The 22649-nt window shown below is 39.0% G+C and overlaps 1 protein-coding gene across 4 annotated transcripts in view; it reads right to left on the reverse strand.

Annotated features, from left to right (window-relative positions):
• The window catches only part of LOC132814652 (protein EFR3 homolog A-like), a 159759-nt gene that overhangs the window by 132211 nt on the left and 4899 nt on the right, over positions 1 to 22649 (reverse strand). For 3 of the 4 annotated variants that reach the window (XM_060823555.1, XM_060823554.1, XM_060823553.1), the window contains exon 3: positions 1426 to 1563. The exons of the other annotated variant lie outside the window; for it this stretch is intronic. In XM_060823555.1, the coding sequence (XP_060679538.1) occupies positions 1426 to 1516 (91 nt within the window). In that variant the 5' untranslated portion in view covers positions 1517 to 1563. The remainder of the gene's footprint in view (positions 1 to 1425; positions 1564 to 22649) is intronic. 4 annotated transcript variants of the gene reach the window in all.

The following is a 22649-nucleotide window of genomic DNA, read 5'->3' on the forward strand; positions in this document are numbered from 1 at the left end:
GGTGAAAGTGAGGACTGCAGATGCTGGAGATTAGAGTTGAGAGTGTGGTGCTGGAAAAGCACAGCAGGCCAGGCAGCATCTGAGGAGCAGGAAAACCAACGTTTCAGGCAAAAGCCCTTCATTAATACATTAGGTTAGGCATGTTAGAGTTCCCAAAAACAACTTTCATTGATGATTGTCGCCTCAAGACCAAAGTCAGAACTTTTGAGGTCATGGGCAAGTAGAATGGACCAGTAAATTAACTATAAACTACAATAGAGGAATTGTTAAGGAACTAGAAAAAAGATGAGAAGGATCAAGGATCAATGCAAAAAAGAAAACTTATTGACAATTCACATAAACATTTGGATCTTATTAATCTGAATCAGCATTTCAAAACTAGCATAGGACACCAAATCGCATAGCAATGCAGAGGAGGACTACAATAAATTACAGATAGACATTAATTAACTGGCCAAACGGATATGTAATTGGCAAAAGTACTTCAACATAGGTAACAGTGAAATTGTACAGTTTAGTTGAAAGACAAAGAAATCCACGCACTCCTTGGAAAATAATTAATTAAAAGGGCATGAGAACCTGAATGCACAAAATGTGGAAAGTAACGACGCAGATCAATAAAGGCATTCAAACAAAACACTGGGCATTATCCCTAGATAGAATTGAAAACAACAGAAGTTATGCCAAACCCACAGGGAATCTTGGTTCGAGCACACTCAAAATATTGTGAACTTTCTGATCTCCAGTTAGAGTCACTGGAGTATGTATAAAAAAAGTTTTACTAGAATTCTGAGAGACATAAAGATTATAACTAGCAAAAAAGGATGAATTAGTTGGGGCATCTTCCTCCAGCAAAAAACTAAGCGCAAACTTCAGAGAGATCTATGATATTATGATACAATAGATGTCAACAAGGGTCCAGTGGGAAACATTGTATGTTCCAGAGATATAAATACGCTGTAAACTAGGGAAATATTAAGTACAAACTTGGCTTTAAGAATTCACAATGCAACATTTACTTCAACACATTTCCTCAACACAATTTTCATTAGATTTTCTGAAAATCTATCATAACTTCAGTGAAGGATCAGCAGAATACAACAAACGGTACAAACAACAATTTTCTCTGGCTTTTCCAAAGTTACATGGGAGATCAAACTTGCAGAAATTCCACACTGTCATTTAAGGTATACTTAAAATATTTTAGTCCAATGGTTTAAAAGATGTGTATGTAATAGACTTGTATAAATAAGTCTCGTACAAATCAGTTCATAGCTTTTTTAAAAGAAAGATTGTTGCAAAAGAATGTGCTAGCATCCTATTTTTCAAATATCAAACAATTGCATCTCCCATAGAAATATGGTTTTATTACATAAATCTAGATAAACTACTGTATAAATATAAAGGTACATTGTTCTAACTTACCACAGGAGAGCAAGGGTCTTGGTTCCCACCCAGTGTTAAACCTGTAGACTTGTTCAGGTTCAGCTCTCGGTACCTGAATATACCTCCGCATCCTCTACACTCTGTAGCTTCAGACATAAGACTTAGATTTCACTGCACCTACAGAATTGTATACCCACAGTCAGACAGATGATCTCTGGAGTCTAGTTACAGAAACATTAGATGAGTTTATATCAGATAAATAACTTTCCAATTAACATCTTGTATTGCCATTGATTTGACAAACAGGATATGAAAACTGGGGATACAAGAATGCAAGATACAATGCAGTTTGTGTCATATTTACAACCAGAAACATACTGGTCATGCATCCATTCAGAAAGATGCAAACTGAAATTTTTAAATGAATAAAGATTCCCCAGCTGAGAGTATATATTAAAAGCATTTAACTGCATGGTCACCAAATACTGAACTTTTGCTTTTCAAATTGGAAGGTTTTGGATGGGGGAATTATACAAATTTGTAGCCTCTACCACCTTAGATACCTACCACCAGCAATGTGCTCTGAACAACCACAGTAAACATTTGGCATTTCATTAACACCATAAAATCATTCTACAAGTGGCCTATTAGACTAAAAAAAAATTTGGTGGGCCCTCTTGTGGTGCAAATCCCATGAATAAATAAAAATTCTAAGATAACCTTTGTAACTTAAAGAGTCATAGCTATACAGCACAGAAACAGACCATTCGGTCCAACTCCTTCATGCTGACCAACTTTCCCAAAGTAAATTAGTCCCATTTTCCTGTGGTTGGCCCATAGCCCTCCAAATGTAGTCTCACCAACATTCTGCACAACTGCAACATGACATCCCAACTCTTGTACTGAATGGTCTGAGCAATGAAGGCAAGCTTATCAAATGCCTTCTTTACCACTGTCTACCTGCGATGCAGTATGTACCTGAATCCAAAAGATTCTCTGTTCTACAACACTCCCCAGGGTCCTACCATTAACTGTGTAAGCCATGTTTTGTTTGTCCGACCAAAGCGCAACACCTTGCATTTATTGAAATTAAACTCCATCTGCTACCCCTTGGCCCAGTGATCAAATTCCCCTTGTAATCTTACGATAACCTTCCTCACTGTCCACTATAATCAATAATTTTGGTGTCATCTGCAAACATATTAACCCTACTTCTTATATTCTCATTCATATAAATGACAAACGACAGTGAACTCAACACTGATCCCTGTGGAACATCGCTGGTCACAGGCCTCCATTCCAGAAAACAATCCTCAACCACCACCCTCTTTCAGGTTTGTCTTTTTTCTTACCAACTTGCCTTGAACACACAAAAGTCAAAGAATCTTAGAATATGCAGAAATGGATGCCTAACAATGGCTGAACCACTCAAAAACAAGTGTATGTTCACTCAAGGCAGAACTGCTTCGATTTGAGCCAAAGCAGTTACACACTGCTGTATGATTAGATTACTTAGTGTGGAAACAGGCCCTTCGGCCCAACAAGTCCACACCGACCCGCCGAAGCACAACCCACCCACTTCACCACTTCACCTAACACTACGGGCAATTTAGCATGGCCAATTCACCTGACCTGCACATCTTTGGACTGTGGGAGGAAACCGGAGCACTTGGAGGAAACCCACGCAGACATGGGGAGAATGTGCAAACTCCACACAGTAAGTCGCCTGAGGTGGGAATTGAACCCAGCTCTCTGGCGCTGTGAGGCAGCATGCTAACCACTGCCACCATGCCGCCCATGATTGACATAATGCAAAATGTCTTAATTTCACTGGTGCAGAGTTTTTACAATATTGAATATTTGCATTGCTACAAAATAAAATTGTTCCTAGTAACAAATAGGAAACAGAATTAAAAATGCAACCCAGAATACTTTGTGAAATAGTAATGCTAACTGAATGTCATTTTATTTTACAATTCTGAACAGGAGTCATACTGGACGTGCAACAATTTGTTTCTCTCTCCACAGATTCTACAAGACCTGCTGAGTTTCTCCAACACTATTTTGTTCAGATCTGTAGCATCCACAGTATTTTGCTTTTGTACAAATTTGTAGAAACTTGTACAAATTCAAATCTTTTTGTATAAAAGTCACATTTGACTCAACTAGGGACTACAACTGATTGCAACTAGAAAGGACTATTTTAAATCTCTGAACAAATGGAATGAGTACTGGATAAACAACATGGAAGTGGCCAGTATTGTAGATTCAAAACAAACTACACCAGCTCTGTGCTTGTATTGACACAAAAAGCAGAACATATAAATTCTTTATTTTAAAATTTAAATAGGCTGAAACAAGAAACGTTTCAATTAAATGAACCATGCAGTAGGGAATGCTTCATTTTACACCAGGACACAAAAAAAAGCTTTACTACAAAGCCTGATCATGTTGTTCCTTATACAGAACATCCATTTGATTTGCAGAAGACCTGCAGATTGAGGTCAGGTGCTATGAGGACCTGGCAAAAACATTATGCATTGCTAGGGTTTGTGATGATGACAGAAAATTATTTAAATGCTAACACAATCCATATCTTTGAATACAACAACCTTCTTGTAGTGTCTGCAGAAAATGTACTTTTGCATGTCAAATAATTATTCCTCTCAGCATAAAATTAATTATAGTAAATAGTATCCTCCTCCATTAAATGAAGACTTGCAGATTTTCCTGAGGGTCTAATCTTAATTTCCAAAAGGGTTTTGAAACAATTGAAGCTACTGAACAATTCATCCAACAGATGGACAATGAAATGCTGTCCTAGCTAGTGATGGTCACATTCGTGAATGAATTAAAATCCACCTAATTTGATTGAACTATTTTTGAACTATTCTTCCTTTATGCAAATAAAAATTGCTCTTGAATCTTGTTCATTAGCATGGAAGATTTCACTGAAAACAATCACTGACTGGCACCAAGAAGTATAAGCTTTTCAAGAATCCCTTCTGTCATGATCTCACCAGATGTTATTATTTAAAAAGTCAGATCCCAATTAGGAACCTGGCATGGCAGTTAAAAACAAGCCAAGTAAAATTATGACTCAAGTGATCTCTCCAGAAACATTAGCACTCAATGATGCAGATTTTGATTTAATAGCAAAATAAACAAATTTAAAATAGAATAATCCAAACTAGCCACTTGCAATTCAATTCAAACATTTTAGACACCAGCAAAAGTATAATTCCATTAGTTCCAAAACACCCTTCTATAAACTGAAAAGAATCAGAAAACACCACTCCTGATACAGTTGCCAAAACACCACTGTGTAATATTCAGGCCATGGAGAAATATGCAGCACAGAAACAGACCCTTTGGTCCAACTCATCCATGCAGACCAAATATCCTACAATTAATCTAGTCCCACTTGCTCAACATTTGTCCCATGTCTCTCTTAAACCCTTCCTATTCATATTACCAGAATACTGCCAAAATTGGGAGAGCTGTCTCACAGACAAGTCAAGCAACTAATTAAAGATCGTGGGCTTAAATCCCATTCCTGATATCTTATCACAAAGACCAGAAACTCTAAGATTCTTCAATTGTCATTTCTTTTCTGTTCCTCCATAATATATTCAGCAGGTACTGAATGATACTGATAAAAGAAAACTAACCTTCATTATGTCAATCATTTTGTGAGGCACATCACAAAAGCAATTGTTATTTTCACAGTTCAGTGAGTTAAAGAGAAAGTCTTCTCAGTCTCAGATCTGAACAGGTCAAGATCCTTCTCCAAATTTAAGGACAAAAGGAGTGTAATAGCACCGTTACCATTTGTGTGCATTTATATAATGCACACACATGCACAGAATAAACTGGTGGAGTCCAGTTGTTTCTCCATTAATCTGCCACATATTGATATCATACCCTAGAGCCAAATGGCTTGCTGGAACATTTCCGAGGGCATTTAAGAGTCAATCCCAACATTGAGTGTTTGGAAACAAATGTTGACAAGGCCAGGTAAGAAAAGCAGATTTTGTCCCCGCAAGAACATTAATGAACCAACAATCAAAAATTATTTCATCATAACCATTGCTGAGCCAAGCTTCCTTTATTCCAAATTTTGTTTCAATTTCAGCAGCAGACATGGTGGGATTTGAGCCCCTCTTCCAAGAGCATTAGCCTAGATTGCTGGGTTATTAATTCAGTGGTAGTAACACTACGCCACCATCTCCTCACTTTCATTCTATTCCCCTCCTCAGATACTCAAGAGTATTTTTCTTTTGTCTCAGGCCAGGTTGTCAATGAGAAGCGAAATAAATTAAACATGCTGAAAACATTAGTAGGTAAGATGACCAGAGAGAACACCTGCTACTTAACAGAATATCACCAAGCATGAATTCTAGTATGCAATGATAGAGAGGGAAGCTGACTTCACGGACTTCAATGCTTTTGAGTTGTGAATATTGTCATATCTTAAGTTTTAACTAGAGATTAAAACTTCCTAGCAATGTTAACTTACCCCTCTTACAACATTGCAGCATACAAAGATCCTACTAATTACAAAACTATTTACAGCATTTACTGAAGAATGTTTGCACGAGGGTTAAAAACTATTCCATGTTTGTGTTTTGTGAATTGAATTCTCCACTTTGCCGTGCCTCTCAGATCACGTGCATAAGGCTACTTGAAAATAAATTAGACCCAGCTCTGCTTGGATACACTAAACCCGTTTCGTGACTTCATCCACCTCTGATGGTCTTATAACCTTCAAAACCTTATCTAACAAAGAACTACTGCTAAGTACTGGAACTATAAATTAATCAAGTCTCAGATGCATTTTGTGAAAGTCCAGAATTCCATTACCCTTTGGACACCTGAAGTATTTTGTGACATACTCCCTAAATGGCCTAACTCTCATTTAAAAGACTTACTCAATTGATTGGAGTTACTCTACTATAACCATACATAGTATAGAAGGGAGCCACTTGGCTGATTCAGGCCACATCAGCTCACTAAACAAGAATCCAGACAGTCTTGTTCTCCTGCTCTATTCCTGTAGTAGTGACGAGGAGGAAAGGGGGGAAAGTGAGAGAGAGACAGAGAGAACGTGAGAGCACTTGTGAGAACGACAGAGATAGAGCCTGATAGAGAAAGACAATCAGCCTGCAGCAGAGACAGTGATTGGTTAGCAACTAAGAGTTGAGATTTTCTGGGCATGAGTCAGAGATCAATTTTTATACATGACTATCGTTGTAAGGTAGAGAATGACCGAGCAGTATTTTCATCCAGAGACGCAACTATCAATCTGGAGACGTGGATTTGAATCTTGGTAGATGGTGAAATTTTAATTTAATAAAAAATCTGAAATTAAAAACCATTGACAATTGTTGGAAAAATCCCATCTGATTCACTAAAACTCTTTCGGAAAGGAAACTTCCATTCTTATGTGGCCTGGCTTACATGTGACTCCAGACCCCACAGCAATGTGGTTGACTCTTAACAGCCCTCTGGACGATTAGGAATGGGCAATGAATGTTGGCCTAGTTCGTGACATCTACATCCTGTGAATGAACAAAATATTACACATGCATAGAAGATATCTCGAGAAATTAACTGCAACAACGTACGTTAGCAGAAAGGGTAGACAAGTGTAAAACGGAGTTTAGAACAGAAAAGTATTAGATGACATACTTTGGCAGAAGGAATGGTGGAAGATAACTAAAAAGGGCAACTAGAGACAGGCAATAAATACTGGCCAAGTAGAGAGGTCCATGCCCCATGAGTAGATAAACTATTCGCAAGTCTGTCAGGGTAGGGGGGCCTGGGAATCATTTGTGTAAATCTTTGAGGATCGAAAGAAATATCACGTAATTAGCGATCAGATAGGATCTCAGTCTTCATCAATGTCTAAGGAAGTTTTTCTGATTCTCTAGATCAAGTCAAAACAGAATTGCTACATCCACTTTTGGTCACCACATTTTAACAAGGATGCGAGGCTCCTCAAGAAGATGCAGAGGAGATTTACTGGACAGTCCAGTGATGAAAGAGTTTGATTGGATTGAAGAAGTAAGATTGCTGTCCAAGGAGCAACAGAGGTTGAGGAGGAATTTATTTACCCAAGATTATAATATATTTAAATGAAGTAAACAAATAAACCCATTTCCTTTAACTGATGCTACAAGAACTTGATGGCAGGGATTTAACGCTGAGTGAGAGACAAAGTCACAAAGATATACTGCATTGAAACAGATACTTTGGAGGTCCAACTCGTCCATGTTGATTAGATATTATATAATTAATCTAGTCCCATTTGTCAGCACCTGGCCCATCTCTCTCTAAACACTTCCTATTCAGGTATCCATTCCAGATGCCTTTAAATGTTATAATTGTACCAGCCTCCACCACTCCCTCTGGCAGCTCATTCCATACATGCACCACTCTTTACATGAAAAAGTTGCCCCAAGGTCCTTTTCATATCTTTCCCCTCTCATCTCAAACCTATGCCCTCTAGTTCTAACTCCCCCAACCCAGGAAAAAGACCAAGTCTATTTACTCTGTTCATGCCTTTTATGATTTTATCAACCTCTAGAAGGCCACGCTCAGCCTCCGACGCTCCAGGGAAAACAGCCTCAGACTATTCAGCCTCTTCTTATAGCTCAAATCCTCCAGTGCTGGTAACATGCTTGTAAATCTATTCTGAATCCTTTCAAGTTTTACAATATCCTTCCGATAGGAGGGAGACCAGAATTGTACACAATATTCCAGAAGTGGCCTAATGAATGTCCTGTACTGCCACAGCATGATATCGCAACTCCTATACTCAAATGTTCTGACCAATAATGGAAAGCATACAAGACACCTTCTTCACTTTCCTATCTACCTGCGCATCCCCTTTTAAGGAATTATGAACCTGCACTCCAAGGTCTCTTTATTCAACAACCCACCCAAGGACCTTATCACTAAGAGCGTAAGTCCTGCCCTGATTTGCCTTTCCAAAATGAAGCACCTTACATTTATCTAAATTAAATTCCATGTGCCATTTCTCGACCTGTTGGCCCATCTGATCAAAATTTCATTGCACTCTGAGTTAACCTTCTTTGCTATCCACTACGCCTTCAATTTTGCTGTCATCTGCAGCTGTACTAACCATACCTCCTATTCACATTCAAATCATTTATCAATGAAGAAAAGCAGTGGACACAGCACCGATCCTTGTGGCACACCACTGATCATAGGCCTCCACTGCGAAAAGCAATCCTCCACCACCACCCTCTGTCTTCTACCTTTGAGGCAATTCTGTATCCAAATGGCTAGTTCTCCCTGTATTCTGAGAGATCTAACTTGCTAACCAGCGGCCCATGAGGAACCTTGTCGAATGTCTTCCTGAAGTCCATATAGATCATGTCCACTGCTCTGCCCTCATCAATCCTCTTCATTACTTCTTCAAAAGAAACCCAATCAAGTTAGTGAGACATGATTTCCCATGCACAAAGCCATGTTGACTATTGTATTCCTAATCAGTTCTTGCCTTTCCGAATATATGTACATCATGTCCCAGAGGATTCCCTCCAACAACTTGCCCACAACTGATATCAGGCTCACCAGTCTATAGTTCCCTGGCTTTTCCTTACCACCTTTCTTCAATAGTGGCACCACATTAGCCAACCTCCAGTCTTCTTGCACCGCACCTGTGACTATTGATGATACAAATATCTCAGCAAGGGGCCCAGCAATCACTTCCCTAGCTTTCCAGAGTTCTAGAGTACACCTGATCAAGTCCTGGGGATTTATCTACTTTTGTGTGTTTTAAGACAACCAGTACCACTACCTCTATAATATGGACATTTTTCAAGATGTCACCATCTATTTCCCCACATTCCGTATCTTCCATGTCCTGTTCCACAGCAAACACTGATGCAAAATAGTCATTTAGTATCTCCCCCATCTCCTACAGTTTCATACATAGGATGCCTTGCTGGTCTTTGAGGGGTCTTATTCTCCTCTTAATTATCCTTTTGTCCTTAATGTATTTATAAAAGACCTTTTGATTCTCCTTAACCCTATTCGCCAAAATTACCTCATGTCCCTTTTGCCCTCCTGATTTCCTTCTGAAGTATACTCCAACTGCCTTTATACTCCAAGGATTCACTCGATCTCGGCTATCTACTTGACATACACTTCCTTTTTTTTCTTAACCAAAACTTCCATTTCTCTAGTCATCCAGAATTCCCTATCGCCCTAACGGGGTCATACTGTCTCTGGAGTCTTATTATTCATTTTTGAAGGCTTTCCATTTTCCAGACATTCTTTTACTCGCAAACATCCACTCCCACCCCCACCCCTACTTTTCAAAGTTCTTGCCTGACACTATCAACATAGGGATTCCTCAGAATGTGAACTTTTACGTCCTGTCTATCTTTTTCCATCACTATTTTAAAACTAATTGAATTATGGTTGCTGGCCCCAAAGGGCTCCACCATCGACACCTCAATCACCTGCCCTGTTTTATTTCCCAAGAGTAGGTCAGGTTTTGCACATTCTGTAGTAGGTACATCCACATACTGAATCGGAAAAGTTTCTGTACATGCTTACATTTCTCTCCATCTAAACACTTAACACCACGGCCGTCCCAGTCTATATTCGGAAAGTTAAAATCCCCTATTATTCTTAAAGATAATTGAGACCGCCTTACAAGTGTGCTTTTCAATTTCTCGCTGAATATTGTGGGGTCTATAGTAAGTACAATCCCAATAAGGTGATCATCCCTTTCCTATTTCTCAGTTCCACCATCGTCCCTGGACGTATTACCAGGAATATCCACCTTAAGTACATCTGTAATGTTATCTCTGATCAAAAATGCCACTCCCCCTCCTATTTTGCCCACCGCCACCCCTCCTCCCCCCCCCAACCCCACCATCACCTTTCTATTCTTCCTAAAGCATTTGTATCCTGGAACAGTAACCTGTCAGTTCTGCCCTACCCTGAGCCACGTCTCTGTAATTGCTATGATATCACAGTCCCATGTTTCTAACCATGCCCAGAGTTCAGCTGCCTTCCCTGTTGGCCTTTTGCATTGAAATAAATAGTTTAATTTATCAGTCCTACCTCACACTCTGCTTTGTTCCTGCCTACCCTGACTGTTTGACTTGTTCCTTTTCCCAACTGTACCAGTCTCATTTTTAAAGTGTTGTTGTTTTGATCTTTTCCTCCAAATGTCCAAAACAATGCAACAGCTGATAAAATAATAATCAGCTCCAACACCTAAAATACCTCAATAAAGAGCAGCTCTTAAAATCAAATTTTTTTTCCCGTCCTCCATCTTGGATTGCCCAGAATCCACAGGAGTATGTGAGGGATAACATTTTTATGCATTGTGTGCTAATGATGTAGAACCCGTTACCTGTGAGGGTGGTGGAAGCAGAATGCGGCTTTTTGCTTGGAGTTAATTCTGCACATTGGAGAAATGGCTATTTTTGTCTCTTCATTCAACTTGTAACCTACAGTGGTTTCACTTTACCAAGAATGACTGTTTTCTGACTATGGTAGGTGTCTGGAAACTCTTTCATTCACATTACCGTACAGAATGGTAAGTACATCTCCCATTAGTGCAAGCTATTCCATCTTTTCTTCAGTCTCTTGCACCTGATTCATATCACTGCTACACCATAATATACATAACCTCAGTATCATATCCATTCTCATTAATTTTCATTCATTCAAATTGTTTGAATGTCATTAAATAGTAGAGCAGGATGATCTCATCAAGGAGTTAGGTAGCAAACCAGAAGACTGCTTTTAGCAACACAACTTAATTCACAACACACAACAGACAAATTAAATCTCAGCTGGTAAGCTAGTTCAAATTGACATTTGAAGGATTTAAATTATTCCATGTTTTTGGTGGTGATTAGTGGTTGGAGTGGGGCTTTTGGCAAATCGAAGCAACATGAAATGGTATAAATCTTAATCTCATTCTTATCCCCAAACCCCATACTTACACTTTGCCACTTGTAGGTCATGGATCAGTCATTAAAAGCTCAAGGAAGCTGGATGTGCAAGTTTTATTTGTTGTTATTATTAGAGTTTGACTTTCCTAAAACTCCAGCATACAAAACACAGGACTGGTCAGTTTGAAGCAATATTGTTACAGCACTGTTTGCGTACCAGGGCTGCACAGTCATGCTTCCTTTTGGTTGAACATTCTAACACTGTACATACCATATGTCAACTATGTCTGTCTCTATGCACTCTGACATTGATTCCCACATAACCCAACTGAGCCCAGCTTGAATTCCCACTGAAGGTGCCAGAATTTATAGATTTTAGAATTCTCCATAATTAAAAGCAAGCACTTTCAAATCACAAGTCTTCTACCTCAGATTTTCCAGCTACTGAAATCATACAAATGGTTTCAAATTAATTTTTTTCATAAAATCCAGTAGAGAGGTATTTGTGTTCTTCATACAACATACTTTAAATTCCCTATCTCATACTCCAAAAATCAAATAGTTTAAAAAATATCAAATGTTTCAGCCAATAATCTCATCAGCTAATCAAAATTCAGTTCAGCAAAAGATTCCAAACTATCATCTTGGCACAATCATTTTACCAATCACAAAAATAACAATTTGAACTGGGTTGTTTGGATTTGATTTGATTTATTATCACATGTAGCAAGATTTAGTGCAAAGTACTGTATTGCATCCTAACTAGACAAATCATACCTGACATAAGCACATCCGGGTAATAGAAGAGAATGCAGAATATAGTGTTACAGCTACAGAGAAGGCGCAGAGAAAGATCAACACTAATAGATAAGAATTCATTCATAAGTAATAACAGTGGGAAGAAACTGTTCTTGAATTTGTTGGTGCATGATTGCAAATGTTTGTATCTTCTGCCTGTTGGAAGAGGGTGAAAGCAGGCATGGTTGGGCTATGAGGGAGTCTTTGATTATGTTGGTTGCTTTTCCAAGGCAGAGGAAAGTATTGATAGAATCAATGGAAGTATGGTTGATTTGCGTGAAGAACTGGGCTGTGTACACAACTGTGGAATTTCTTGCAGTCTGGGCACAGCAGTTGCCATATCAAACTGTGGTGCATCTATAAAAATTTCCACGAGTCGTTGTGGTAATACCGAATTTCCTTTGCATTATGAGGGAGTAGCGACATTGCTGTACTTTCTTAACTGCAGCATTGACCTGAATAGACTAGGACAGATGAAACAGAAGTTCCCCTGTTTTAGGCAAGCAATTCAATGCATTAGTCAGAAAACAACCTAAAGTTTAGGTGCCTTTGATAGAAATCCAATAATTTTGCTCAATTAACCATTTCACATTTACTTAAACCAAATACAAACTGCAATTGAGAAAGTAAATTAAACCAAAATTTTAAAGGTTTTGAATAACACAGATAAACAAGCAAACTATAAAAACTACAGCTGATTTAATCTTGATCAATTGGAAAATGATTCACATGAGCAGATGTTTGGATCAGAAAGGCAGAAATAAGCCCTGGGATACTAAAAATACTTTTGACTCCAATAACATGACTTCCATAACTCCATTCTATGGTTTCAAATTTCTGACATTCAGAAAAATGAAACACAAAAAGTATATTCACAAGAAAGGTACTGTAATGGGCTACTACTTTAAGAAAACTTTTGTCTGCCAAATAGCAATAAGTGACCTTTCACTGTGCAGCAACTTGAATTTGGCATCTGCACAACACCCAGAGAAGCTGATCTATTCAGGTAGGTAAAAGTAATGACTGCAGATGCTGGAAGCCAGATTCTGGATTAGTGGTGCTGAAGAGCACAGCAATTCAGGCAGCATCTGAGGAGCAGTAAAATCAACATTTCAGGCAAAAGCCCTTCATCAGGAATAAAGGCAGAGAGCCTGAAGGGTGGAGAGATAAGCTAGAGGACGGTGGGGGTGGGGAGAAAGTAGCATAGAGTACAATAGGTGAGTGGGGGAGGGGATGAAGGTCAAGGAGGAGGGTGGAGTGATACGTGAAAAGAAGATAGGCAGGTAGGACAAGTCATGGGGACAGTGCTGAGCTGGAAGTTTGGAACTAGGGTGAGGTGGGGGGAGGGGGGGGGGGGGGGGGAGGGGAAATGAGGAAATTGTTGAAGTCCACATCGATGCCCTGGGGTTGAAGTGTTCTGAGGTAGAAGATGAGGCGTTTTTCCTCCAAACGTCTGGTGGTGAGGGAGCGGCGGTGAAGGAGGCCCAGGAGTTGAAATGTTGGGCCACATGGCGGTGTGGTTGATTGGTGAGGGAGTCCCAGAGATGTTCCCTAAAGCGCTCTGCTAGGAGGCGTCCAGTCTCCCCAATGTAGAGGAGACTGCATCGGGAGCAACAAATACAATACCCCTGATTCTATGATTGATAGGGTAGCACTTCAATTCTGAGTACTTGAAGAACATGGAATAGAAAATTGTGCTGTCATAAGCTACTCTCTCACTCAAACAAATATGCCTTACATAACAGTACTATCATGTAGGAGAGATCAGAATACTTTTCTTCCCAGTTAGTGGAATGCATTATTGCAAGTGGCAATTAAAGTTGTTATTTACTTACTTATCAATTAAAAGCAAGGCACTTAAATGAAAATTGAACCGCACAGTACAGCAAATTCAAATTAAGACAGCTTGATTAAGAGAATAATACATTTCCTACAGAAATTTCACATACAAAGAACAGTTCACAAACATTCAATTGAAAACAGAAATCAACTTATACAAAACTAATACAAAAGAAAATACTGGGATTCTCAAAGTCTGAAAATTTATAGAAAATGCTCAAAAAACATTCAGCAAACCAGCAAAATGTATCAAGAGGAAGAAAAATTTAAGGTTTCAGGTTAATGACCCATCATCAGAATTGGAAAAGTTATAGAGAAACAGTTCCATCCCATTTCTCATACTTCTGCTAGCAGTTCCTTCCCTCCCTCTCAGCAGCTCAAGTTGCTTAAAACTTTAAACCCACTGTATAATCCTCTCATATTTTCCAGTGACTAGAGCTTGCAGGCAAAGATAACTACACAATTTTTATATTGTACATATTCAGCTGCCAAAAGCTGAAGGATCAAGATCCAAATGGGTTTCTTCCCCTTTTACCAATCAACCAATAAGTTTTGAAACTGAACTGACTGATTCTGACTACTCCATGTGCCAAGGAGCTTTCTTGAAAGAGGACAATCAAACATGACCAACGCCAAAATAAATACATAAGACTGCATCTTGACACCAGAAGTAACAGATTCAAAAGCAGCAGAATTGTTGAATTTAGCTTGAAGACAGGCAAGTCATCAATCTTCACAAGTTGCCTTTAGTTTGATTGGACTCAACAGTTGTTTTAAAATTTATCCTTCCTCACTCTAACCCATATGTGTGTTTGCAAACTTTGTACTTTTAAAATTGAAAAGGTGACGCATATTTTATTAGACTGAGTGGAGTACAAGAAAAATTACTATTGTAAAAACTGAACAAACCCTGCGTCTCTTTAAATCACAACAAAAGCAGTTATACTTCCTAATTCAGGGCGTGACAGGAAGAAAATGACAGTCAATTGACCAGCCCTCACCTGGGAGAATTAAAGTGTAAGATGCAAAACATTTATCCTTAAACTCTTTCTTTCTGATCATCCAGACTGTAAAAAATGCACCTTCCAAATGAAATCGTAATTTTACCCGTACTTTCTTCTGGTTATTTGTTGCTCACAATACAATCTCTACAACGTAGAGACAAGCAATTGCTTGACTACTTTGAAAACCATCTCCATTAGACCAATGGCATGGCTGAGAACTGGGTTTCCCAAATTCTGCATCATGACTCCCAGTGAGGTTGCCAGCCAAACTTTTGGGGTTGAGAGCTCTCTGGCAGTGATGGCTGCTGTGGAGATTTGAACCAGTAAAAACAGCTGCATGCCTCTTCAAAATGGATTTGGTGTAACTGGTTGATGCTAGGGGCCCAAATCAGGTCCTGAAAAACCCTGTGGAAAGGTATGTACTGCTGACAAATTCTGTGGATTAAATAGTTCTCCCTACTTCTCCAGCTCTCTCACCCTAACCCTAATGCCCTCATCCCCTTGGCCATCGGTCTTCACCTGCCCCATCATCACCTTCCACCCTGAACATTCAGCCACAGCCACAGAAGGATCCATCAATTAAAGTATTACTTGTAATTCCTAGTGCTGATGTACTGGGTTCTCAACTTCAAATTCCATTCTCAAGTCAAGCAGGGGTAAAAGACTGGAAGATAACACTGAGCCCTGCCTCATATCACAACATTTCCAACCACAAGACAGCTCAATGCACTTCACAGCCAATTTGAACAAAGTAATGTGCCCTGAACAGCAATGAGATTATGACCAAAGTCTTAGTGATGTTAGGTGAAACATAAGCATTGGCTCAATACCTGAAGAAATCCCATGCAAGGAAACTATAGTTGCCATGCAATTGTACTAATTGCATTAACATTTAAAGGAATTATATTTAATTATAGACAGTGCTTAACCATGTTAATATTCGTTTCTTTAAACTACTGGGAGTCATTGTCACATTCCATTTTGTAAATAGAGATTAAACTTTCATTTTATGCACTTTAAACTGCTCATGTCTATATAATGAATTTGGGTGAGCCAGCACAATTGCTCAGGTAGGATTGCAAACTTTAAACTCCAGATCTTAACTATTATTAAGAAGCTACATGGATTTTGCTTGAAATGTAACCCTTAGACAGTCAGGACTAACATTGATCACACCTGGGAGAGATTAGGATTAACCTAACCAGTGATATTATAGACTTCAGGACTTTAATAATTGCTTGTCGACTGATTGAATCAACAGAAGATCAGCTATCACACACAGCAATAATTCTGTCTGGAATAAAGTGTTAAGGACCAAAGACAAGCTGCTGCTCAGAGACTCAAACAATTAGCCATGCCTTTGTGAGATTACACAAACAAAGCTGCTTTGACACATGCCTGATAAACTGGATACTTTATTGCCACAAGGACAACTGATCGCCCTGCAGGAGAATTTAAGGAGTTAACAAGAAGAAAGCTTAGTCTTCGAATAGTCAATGTCAAATGTAACAAAAAACAAAGAATTTACTTGTGATAAGGAAGTCATCTGGAGTGTTGGAGTAATTTGGATGAAAGGACATTGATATATATCATCTATATATTACCTCAGAGACCAAATGATGAAAATCTGTACAACACTGAACACCAGAACAATTCAATAACAGAACTTGAAAGAACACTGCAGAAGGACCAAACCCTGGAAATTTCCAGAGACAGATCACTGTTGGTTGAAGTCGGGCCAGATTTCACCACTAATCAGGTAATAACGAAGCTGGGTTGCAGGTTTATACTTCCTTGCTTGAGGGGTCTTATATTTGGTTGCTACATGCAATTAAGTTTGAATAATTGTTTCAGTACTTGATTGTCTATGACATTTCTTCTTAAGTAGCTGAATTAAGAGTAACTTGTGATTACTTACCTGCAACACTATCAAGTACAGTCACTAAAAAGATAGAAACACTACCAATACACCATTTTATAAGAGTAATGGGATTACCAGGGAAAGAGATCAAAGAGGCAATCTGTACACAGATCCAGGGTGTGGGTGAGGTCTAACATGAATATTTCTCAGCTGTATTTGCAAAAAAGAGAAATACACTGACTGGAGATTTCAGTTGCGGTGGTGAGGTTCCAGAACATATTAACATAATAAGCAGGAGGTATTAGATGCCTTAGTGGGCATAAATTGTCAAGGCCTGATAAGCTGTATCCACGGCTGCTTTGAGAAGCAAGGCAGAATATTGCTGGGACCCTGGCAGAGATATTTAATACTTTGCAGGCCACAGGCAAAGTGCCAGATGACTGGAGGATAGCTAATGCGGTTCCTTTGTTCAAGAAGGGCAGTTGGAACACGACAGAAAATTACATACCAATTAATCTAATGTCAGTGGCAGGGAAATTATTGGAAAAAATTCCGAGAGATAGGATTAAACAACAGATAGAAAGGTAGGGATTGATCAGGGATAGTCAGCATGGATTTGTTAGAGAGGGGTCCAGTCTGACTAGTTTAATAGATTTTTTTTTGAAAAGGTGCCGAAATACACTGACTAGGGTACTGCAGTTAATGTGGTTTACATGGACCTCAGTTGGCCTTTGTTAAGGTCCCACATGGAAGATTGGTCCAAATGGTAAGAGCCTATGGGATCAAAAGTACGTTGGAGGATGGTCTCAGGCTACATCTGACATCGATCAGCTGATAAACTGGGCACAGCAATGGCAGATGAAAACTAATCCTGCTCAGTGCGAGGTAATGCAGTTTGGAAAACCTAATAAGGGTAGGATATGCACAATGAAAGGCAGGTTCATCGGGAGCATTGAGGAACAAAAGGACCTTAGTGCACAAGTTCACAGACCCCTGAAGTTGGTCTTAAAAATGATTTTGCCAAATAAGAGCATTAAGACTTAATGGCTCAGAGCTAAGAGCACATGACAATGAGAAACTGAAGGGAAAATACATGAAATAGGCATGGTGTAAAAGAATCAGCCTGTTTTGGCTGGATGGTATCTGCATAACCTGTCTATTGGAACCATTCTTTGATGTAATTAACACAGAACCACTTGGAGGTGTTTTCAACTTGTTTTCTGCACAATGGAATGACAGGAAAAATAATGAAAGTACTATGAAATGGTGATAAAGCATGTAACCAGAAGAGCATTAATACAAGGGACGTTACCCCACTTGTGGGACTTTCCAATTGAACCCCTGGGGCCATGGAACTTCACCATGAGATCTGGGTTCTTAAGACCAGTCCACTATTCAGAAATAGACCTCCAAGTGCCATTTGTCCAAAGTTCCAAAGAGAACACGAGGCAGTGAGACTCATTAGTTTCCATGTGTATAACTTTTTTGACTAATAGATTTGTTCATTAGTTTGTACATAAAGAAACTTAAGCTAGTAATTAGCTATATTTTGAAGTTCACATCATCTTGTAAATACTTTGATCAGACATTAACGAACCCATTAGGTACTTTCAGTCTAACAATCCAAAGTGTTAGCACAGGTAGATAGGGTGGCAAAGATGGCATATACAATGCTGACATTCATTAGCTGAAGTCTTGTTACAAAAATTGGTTAGATCACAGATAGAACACTGTGTGTAGTCTGGTCACCGAACTATCGGAGGACATGATTGCACTTGAGAGGATGCAGACGAGATTCACCAGGATGTTGGGGGTTGAGTGTGTGGTGCTGGAAAAGCACAGCAGGTCAAGCAGCATCCGAGAAGCAGAAGAATCGACATTTCGGGCATACATCCTTCATCAGGATTGAGGCTTGTGGGTCAGGGCTGAGAGATAAATGGGAGGGCAGATGGGGTGGGGAGAAGTAGCTAGGAAAGCAATAGGTAGATAAAGGTGAGGGAGAAGGTGATAGGTCAGAAGGGGAAACGATGGACGGGTCCAGAGGGCGGTGCTGAGTTGGGTGCATGGGACTGGGAGAATGTGGGAGGTCTGCAGGTCCTGGGCCTCCTCCACCGCCAAACTGTTACCACCCGATGCCTGGAGGAGAAACACCTCCTATTCCACCTTGGGATAAATGTGGATTTCAACAGCTTCCTCATTTCCCCTTCCCCCACATTATCCCAGTCCCAAGCCTCCAACTCGGCACCGCCCTCCAGACCCCGTCCATCACTCTCCCGTCTGACCTATCACCTTCTCCCTCACCTATATCTACCCGTCGCTTTTCCAGCTACCCTTCCCTGCAATCCCAACCCCTCCCATTCATGCCATGCAATCCTTTACCTCTTCGAAGGGAGAAGACCTGGCTTCTGACCAATATATCATTTGAAAAATGACACCAACAATGCTGCACATGATATTACAGTGAAGCTTAACTGAACTCTATAACACTGTGATGAAGAGAACAGAGGGCTATCACAACTGACAACACCATGAGAAAACATGGAGCAAAGAATTTGGAAAAGACGAATCAAGGGAAAAGCAGATTGGAAAGTGAGAAAACTACTTAATATGTGTAGAAAGTCCAAAGTAAAAGGGCCCAATTATTCTAAAAATGAAAATGCTTTGATGCTTTAAAAACTATAAAAAATTTTGATTATTTAAATTTTAAAAAGTAGGTCAGAATTAGTGTGATTCTTAAAAAAGCGATGGAAAGGTTTGGGTATTTAAAGTTTGATGATTAATCTAATTGAACATATGACCCAGTTAGCAAGTTATTCAATAACTAACCTGGCATGATGCGGATTCAAAACTATTTTTTCTTCACACACTTTTTAAAAAATCTTACACTAGAATATCATCTTTAATGTAGTAAAACCTCACAATGCACTTCACAGAATCACACCAAATAAACCTTGACTCACACCAAATCACAAAAGGAGATTTTAGGATAAGTGACCAAAACTTTGATCAAAGAGGTAGACTTAGAGGAAACATTTAGGACATTGCCAAGCCTTCGGTTATTTCCTAAATTCATTCACAGGATGTGGGCATCGCTGGCTAGGCAGCATTTATTAGGCAGAAGTGAAGATCAGAGTCAAGAGTGTGGTCCTGGAAAAACACAGCAGGTCAGGCAGCATCTGAGGAGCAGGAGAATCGACCCTTCAGGCAAAAGCCCTTCATCAGGCAGCATTTATTGCCCATAAGCCAGTTAAGAGTCAAGCACATCGCTGTGGAATCACATGTAGTCCAAACCAGGTGAGGACAGCAGTTTCCTTCCTGGAAAGGACTTTAGTGAACAGACGGTTGATTTCTGACAAACAACAATGGATTCATGGTCATCATTAGATTCTTAATTTCAGAATTTAATTGGATTCAAACCCAGGTACCCAGAACATTACGTGGGTCTCTGGATTAACAGTCCAGCGATAATACCACTAGGCCGTCGCCTGCCAATATGAGCAATGAAAATCAGGGATGAACAAGAGGCCAAAATTGGAGGAACACTGAAGATCTCAGGATTTGAACTACAGAAAGTTAGAGATAGGGAGGGTTTTGAAAACAAGGATGAAAATTTTTAAACCAGCTTTGGCAGACCCGGACTCAGCATGCAGAGAGGGAGCTGACAATATCAGCTATGGACAGAGCTTGCCACCTCAACATGCTCATTTCTAACCTATACAGTATTATGCCTATATTACCATTCAGCAGTGTGGCTCTAAATAAAGGAACCTGTTACCTCAATGCCAGTACTTGAAACTGCTAATACCATTCTAGAGAATGTCAATTTTGTAACAAGTACAACTACATATCAAAACCAGAAATGAATGCAGGGAAGCTAAATGACCAAGAAAAGCTCAAAAGTGAAAAGGGACACCTTTAATCTAGCTTTTAATTCTCATTATGATGCAAGCATATGGAGATCATTAAAGGACCCTTCTCTTTCACACAAAATTGTTAATACTTCAAGCATTTTTATTATGTGGTTCAAAGGCAGTAATTTTCACATACTGCATATTTTCAAGGAGTTATAATCATCAAAATCCCATTTCGTTTGACTCCTCAAAAATACACAACTTTAAAATAGCAATAAATTGAAGCATCAACAACCAGTAGCTACATTAGAATCTGTTGTTATGTAATGCGACATGATGCATTAGACTTGAGAGTAATACTATTTATCACTGCTCAAAACAGGTAGGGGCAATTCTAAAAAAGTTAATATTCTAACTGTTGGACTGTTCATCAAGTACATTTCAATCAAAACACACACCTCATGCCTCCTGTCCACAGGGATACAAGTACAACTGACAAATATACAACATTTAACCTAATTAGAATGAAAACACTGGCTGCCCACCCACAATTTCTAAAGCATATTGCTCATGACCATTCAAACCACACTGAGTGCTATTTTATTCTTAATCAACCCCACTCCTCTTACCATTTACACATCTGTAGAAGACTTTGGGATAAACTTTCATATCAATTACCAATTTCTCTTCCCATGTCCTTGCTTCTTTTATTTGCTTTTCTGAACCATCTACATTCTCCATCATGTCATCCACTTGACATCTGTCACCAGCACACATTTTGTTATGTCTTAAGTTTCTCTCTCTTTTGCAATCCAACAAGTTTTGAATTGGTTTGCGTACGTGTCCTCTTTGACGGAATAAATGAAAACTGTGCCCAAACTTTCTCTTCTTTGAAGGAAGCACGTTATTCAGTCATAGATTTTCTTGTGCCTCTCCTTTCCTGGCTCTCCAGCACTGCAATGCTCTCCTCAATATCAACACTCTTCCACATCTTAATGTGATATAACTGCATTGATTAATCTATTGCTGCCAAGTAGCAGGCAAATATGCACTCTGATTAATAATTCTGCAAAAATCAGATCACTAATAAAAGTCACATTTGATGATGATGGCATCACATTTTAAAATAACATTGCCAAAAATTTTTTGAAAAATATGTTACTACTTCAGTTCCAATCCAGAGTTTAAAATTGCTTGAACGAAGAACAAAGACTCTCCCTTTCTCCCAATTTTATTTATCTAGTATCCTGTGATCCACAGTTCAACACACAGCAATTTCTGAGTCAGCTGTATTGGAGATCATTACAACCAACAACTAAGACATAGCCAGGAACCTCAAGTCAAATTTATTCTTCACTATAAGAGAAGTAGCATCACACTCCACATGTACTTTCTTACATAATTAATAAACAGTAATTTAAAACTTGAAATTGTATTGTAAATGCTCAACCTACCACGCATCTAGTGCTTCTGCTCTTACATAAATCTTCAGCACAGGATAAATGAGGGGAAATGTAATTTCAAAAAGATTTATACTAGACTTGACGAGCAAGGTTTAAGATTAAAGCATTTATACATGGTCACCAACCTGGACATTATTCTTCTGCAAATGAAATATTGTGAAATTAAATCAATCTGTGAACCATCATGTATCTAGACTTTTCGGATCTTCATTAAAGACCAGGAAGTAAACTATTCTTATAAAAAATACATTATTCTTTGTTTTGTTTTTGAAACACAAATGCATAATTGCAACAGAGAGCCGAAGGGCTTGTCCTGTGTTGTAACACACTGTGTTCTATGTATCAGAAATGATTTATCTCCCATCACTCAGATGCAGCACAAAAATATTAAATTGTTCTACTGTTCTTTTCCCAGATGACCAAAACTGTCTCAATGATCAATGACGACAAATCAAAAATGTCAAGATCCCAAAAAACATCAATAAACGACAGCCCAGATC

Source organism: Hemiscyllium ocellatum, chromosome 4 (assembly GCF_020745735.1).
Source record: "Hemiscyllium ocellatum isolate sHemOce1 chromosome 4, sHemOce1.pat.X.cur, whole genome shotgun sequence".
Lineage (NCBI taxonomy): Eukaryota > Metazoa > Chordata > Chondrichthyes > Orectolobiformes > Hemiscylliidae > Hemiscyllium > Hemiscyllium ocellatum.